At 42.8% G+C, this 5,000-nt stretch overlaps 1 protein-coding gene across 1 annotated transcript in view; it reads left to right on the top strand.

Moving 5' to 3' along the window:
- The window catches only part of grip2a (glutamate receptor interacting protein 2a), a gene marked incomplete at its 3' end in the record, with an annotated part of 28,058 nt that overhangs the window by 20,861 nt on the left and 2,197 nt on the right, over window positions 1-5,000 (top strand). The window contains exons 15-20 of the mRNA XM_080533820.1: window positions 302-365; window positions 2,392-2,537; window positions 3,377-3,521; window positions 3,892-4,031; window positions 4,185-4,364; window positions 4,535-4,694. Of these exons, the coding sequence (XP_080389946.1) occupies window positions 302-365; window positions 2,392-2,537; window positions 3,377-3,521; window positions 3,892-4,031; window positions 4,185-4,364; window positions 4,535-4,694 (835 nt within the window). The remainder of the gene's footprint in view (window positions 1-301; window positions 366-2,391; window positions 2,538-3,376; window positions 3,522-3,891; window positions 4,032-4,184; window positions 4,365-4,534; window positions 4,695-5,000) is intronic.

The following is a 5,000-nucleotide window of genomic DNA, read 5'->3' on the forward strand; positions in this document are numbered from 1 at the left end:
GAGCGCAACCACCTCATTATGCTTGATGAATAATATCACCTCTACCAGTATCAATGATTTCACGCTCTAACAACCTTGGGGAAAACAGTTATACAGGGGGGAAGGATGTTCAAAGAGCAGTTCCAGTGATACGACAGCTAATGCAGCCGACTCCTGATATGGCTTGAGACTCGCAAATGGTTGAGACACTTATGAGCTCTTATTCAGTCGACAATTGTATGAGGATTGTTATTGAATATATATAAATGACCACAGTGGTTATTATGGTGTTGTGTGACTGTCTGTCTCCCTATTTCAACAGCAAGCAAGAGGCCTGGAAAGCCCCTCATCATCTCTGACATTAGGAAAGGAAGCATAGCCCACAGGTATGTTTGTTTGTGCTGTATCCATATGCAGTACACACACACATATATATATATATATATATATATATATATATATATATATATATATATATATATATACATATACAGTACATCAGCCATCGTAGGCAAGGCAAGTTTATTTCTATAGCACATTTTCAGACATAGAGGCAATTCAAAGTGCTTTACATAAAGTAGATATAAAAAAGGAAAGAGCATTGAAAATAAAAAAAGAGTATAAAAGTTGTTAAAAAATAATAAAAAGTTACATATTTTTATACAGATTATATAGATATAAAAAGCAAATAGCAAAGAAGTATAGTATAAAAGGCAGAAAAATTATAGAAAGTCACATATTTTAATGCAAGTTATTAGCAGCAATTAAAGGCCGGGGTTACTAGACAGTAGAGGTGAACATTAAAAGTAGCCTGAGTTGGGTAGTATTTTATGTCAATTATATAACACACCTGTAGTCAATGCAGAGACCTGAGAACTGGTGTAATTATGTTCAGCTTTCTTAGCCTTTGTTAGAACTCTAGCAGCATTCCGAATGAGCTGTAGCTGTCTAAGTGATTTTTTGGAAAGGCCTGAGAAAAACCTTTTACAGTAGTCCAACCTACTGGAGATGATAGCGTGAATTCGTTTTTCTAGGTCTTGTTTGGACATGTATCCTCTAATTCTTGCTATGTCTTTAAGATGATAATAGCCCAATTTTGTTATAGACTTGATTTGGGAGTTAAAATTGAGATCTGAGTCAATAATAACACCAAGATTTCTGACTTGGTTTTTAGACTTTAAAGAAAGGGAATCAAAATGTGCATACATTTTCAACCTTTCTCCTTTAGCATCAAAGACAATTATCTTAGTTTTATCTTTGTTTAGTTGGAGGAAGTTCTCGCCAATCCAGTCATTGATTTGGTCAATGCACAGACACAGTGAGTCTATAAGGGCAAAGTCACTCGATGAGAGAGCTATGTATAATTGAGTGTCATCTGCATAGTTATGGTAAGCGCATAGTTATGGTAAGGTTTTTAAATGTATTTAATAGGCCTAGTAGGAGCATATTTGAGGTTGAATAAGAGAGGTACCAGAATTGAAACTTGCAGCACCCCATACGTCTCATGCTAGTTCGCTCAGATGTGTAGTTTATAAATGTGTCATAAATAAAACCTTAGATAAGAACAAGCGCTATCAGCAGTGACGGTGCTAGAGAAAGGAAGAAGGAACAAGTTGTTCAGGTCTGACGAGGAAGATTAGCCCAGGTTTAGAGTAAAGAGCTGGGTCTTTAGTCTTACGGCGGAATACAGGTAGAGACTTGTGACAGTGGGGAGCACTAGAGTCTTGAATCTGATGCAAGCTGCTACAGGGAGCCAGTGATGGGTGCGGAGGAGGGGGCTGACAAAGGAGAGTTTGCAGAGATTTGAATGTTAAGAATCGACAAGAGAGCGGGGACAGGGGAAAATAGGGAAGGGTAGAAGGGTAAAGGGTACAGGGTACATGGTAGATACAGGGTGCAGGGTAGATACAGGGTAGGTAAAGACAGAACTCTTACATTTTTTGTTTATTCTTTTTTTTTTTTTTTTTTGGTCTGTTTGTTTTCTGTTTGTTTTCTATGTCTTGATACTGCTCCAAATATATTGAAAATACTTGAATATATTTTGGTATATCTGTTGTGTAAATGAAAATGAGCGTTGATCCAACATAACCTGTGAACATTGTTTTGGCTCAATAAAAAAACATTTAAAAAAGGGGGGAAAAAAGAATCGACATGAGTGGTGGTGGGTGGGGGGGTGGGCAGATTGATGTGGGGCAAGGAGATTGTTTTGAAAGAGTGATCAAGGAAGAATTGATTAGGCTGGTAAGAAAAGGAAGAAGGTCATTAGAAATCGATTTGAGAAGGGATGAGGGGATGCGATCGAGAGTGCAGGATGTCACAACTTTGAGGGGTGGGCAGAAAATACCATTCCAAAACTGTGATTGATTGATGATTGATTGGCAAATAAACCATGGTGTCTTTGTCTTTGTGTAGAACAGGCACGTTGGAGCCGGGAGACAGACTCCTGGCCATAGACAGCATGCGTCTGGACAACTGCACCATGGAGGACGCCATGCACGTGCTGCAGCAGTCTGAGGATATGGTTAAACTCCGCATCCAGAAGGACGAGGACAACGCTGGTACATCTAATAGTCCTCTCCTGATATATGCATGTGGCTTGAGACTGTCAGCAATGTGTGCAATAAACTGAAGCATGCCGTTATCTGAAGCAATGAAAGAGAGTTTGAATTGGAACTTAGGATTTGAAAACACCGTAAGCTCTTAAATCAGTTTGCATCCACTGCAAATGCTCTTCTTTTTTTTGTAATCAATTATTTATTGCAAAACAGTACACATGAAAAACTCACATTATTACACCAAACAAAATAAGTGTCTGTCCTGATTTTTTTCCCCCCTTATCTTAACCCCCCCCCTCCCCCACTATAAACACATGAGTAACCCCCCCCCCCCATGGCGATAACATCCCTTCCACCCCCCCCATAGTTCTTCATTACACTATATTTGGTATATCATACAATCATAATAATACAACAATTACAGGTTACATTCACATACTGCAAATGCTCTTCTGAGGAACACTGACAGTATTGAATAACAACTGTTGCAAAGTATGCAGTGCCTTACTGTAAATTATATGTCTGCTATATGTGTCATACAGCATGCGTGCAGATTATGCATCTTTTATATGAGTAACCACAGGAATGTGTCTCGCCTGGTGTACTAGTAATGTGACCTAGATGTGTCTTCTGTGGACTATTTATTTCTTATGTTGTGTGTGCGTGCGTGTGCGCATATGTGTCTGTGTGTGTATGTGTCTGTGTGTGTGTGTGTGTGTGTGTGTGTGTGCATGCGTGAGTGCGTGCGTGTGTGTGTGTACGTGTGCGTGTGTGTGTGTGTGTGTGTGTGTTTGTGCGTGCATCTCTGTGTGTGTGTGTGTGTGTCTGTTCCTCTCTCCCAGATGAGCTGGAGATGTCTGGCTCCATCATCTACACAGTGGAGCTGAAACGGTACAACGGGCCGCTGGGCATCACCATCTCAGGCACCGAGGAGCCCTTTGACCCTATCGTCATCTCTGGCCTCACCAAGAAGGGCCTGGCCGAGAGGTGAGAGGTCAGGGGTTGATGGTTAGAGTCGTGATTGGAGATGATGTGTGCCATTTAGCTGACGCTTTTATCCAAAGCGACTTACATTGCTGTGAGTGCATACATTTTTCAGTATATATGGTCCCAGCGGGAATGGAGATGGCCATCCAGGGAGATGACGATGATGAGACTACCCTCGTTGGGAACCTCATGCCCGCAAAGTCTCACTGTTTTGTTATGTCAATAAACAAGGCCAGTGTGGACTGTCTGTGTATCAAGCAGCTCCTTTGTGGAAGTCTGAGCACGCTGGGCAGTCAGACAGTGCCAAGGCTGCGACAATACAGAAGAGTCTGTCACCCTGCATCCTCGTCTGCAATCTCTGTCTCTGCAGGACCGGTGCCATTCACATAGGAGACCGTGTACTGGCCATCACTGGGGTCAGTCTGAAGGGCAAGCCCCTGAGTGAGGCCATCCATCTACTTCAGATAGCTGGAGAGACCGTCACACTCAAGATCAAAAAGCAGGCAGACGGTATGTATTGTTTACGTTTTACATTCACGACTATAATATTATAATAATGTGATTGTGTAGACTTTTACAGTGACTGTTCCACACAATGACTCATTCCATTCTGAATCCAATCCAATGCAATTCTGCCCTCGAATGGACTCGATCCCGACGCAGAGTCAGATGGCCAGCAGGGGTCAGAGCAGGCAGGGTTTCTGAGTGACACGGAGGATGAGCTGATGCACTCTCAAAAGAACAGCAAACACTCCGAGGCGAACTCAGCCACCGTGCCCAGTGTCGACTCAGCCATGAGTTCCTGGGACAGCTCCGGCATTGACACAGGCTACGGCAGCCACGGTGAGGCCATGACCGAGGACCCCCCTCCCCCCCCCCCCCCCCCCCTCCCCTGTTCCTAAGGGTCGTACGTCCCAATTGGCTAAAGTGGTTTCCTTTTCTCATCATCTTCTTTCTTCTTTTCCCATCTTTGATTTGGATCTCATCCCAATGACTTGACTCCTTGTGTGCAGGAACGTACCTCCATAGAGCTGCCGATATGACCCTTGACCCAAACGAGTGGAGACAAACCAAACCCAGGACCCACCCCACCTCCACCTCGGCAGGCCTGACCCACCATGCCCCTCTCTACGATGGGAGATTCAGTGAGGATGAGTGGGATAAGGCACCTGGGTGAGTGCCTACTCCTGGTCCTCTAAATAGATCCACTCTTGCAAACCAGACCAATGGATTTGTTTGGTGTAAATTCATATCAACATCATATCAACATCTTGTATCAACATCTGTAAATGTGGCTTTCAATGTTTTGGTTTTCATTAATTTCACAAATGATGTGCGTATGTAGCTACTGTCGCTGTCTGTTTGCTAAGCAAGAGTATTGTGAGTGTAGAATAAATATTTTGATCAGAGTCAAGATTATGGAAATGGGAAAACTGTGAGGCTAACAATGTGATCTAAGACACCAGTTGTGCTTCATTC

Source organism: Nansenia antarctica, assembly GCF_963989245.1.
Source record: "Nansenia antarctica genome assembly, chromosome: 6".
Taxonomy (NCBI): Eukaryota; Metazoa; Chordata; class Actinopteri; order Argentiniformes; family Microstomatidae; genus Nansenia; species Nansenia antarctica.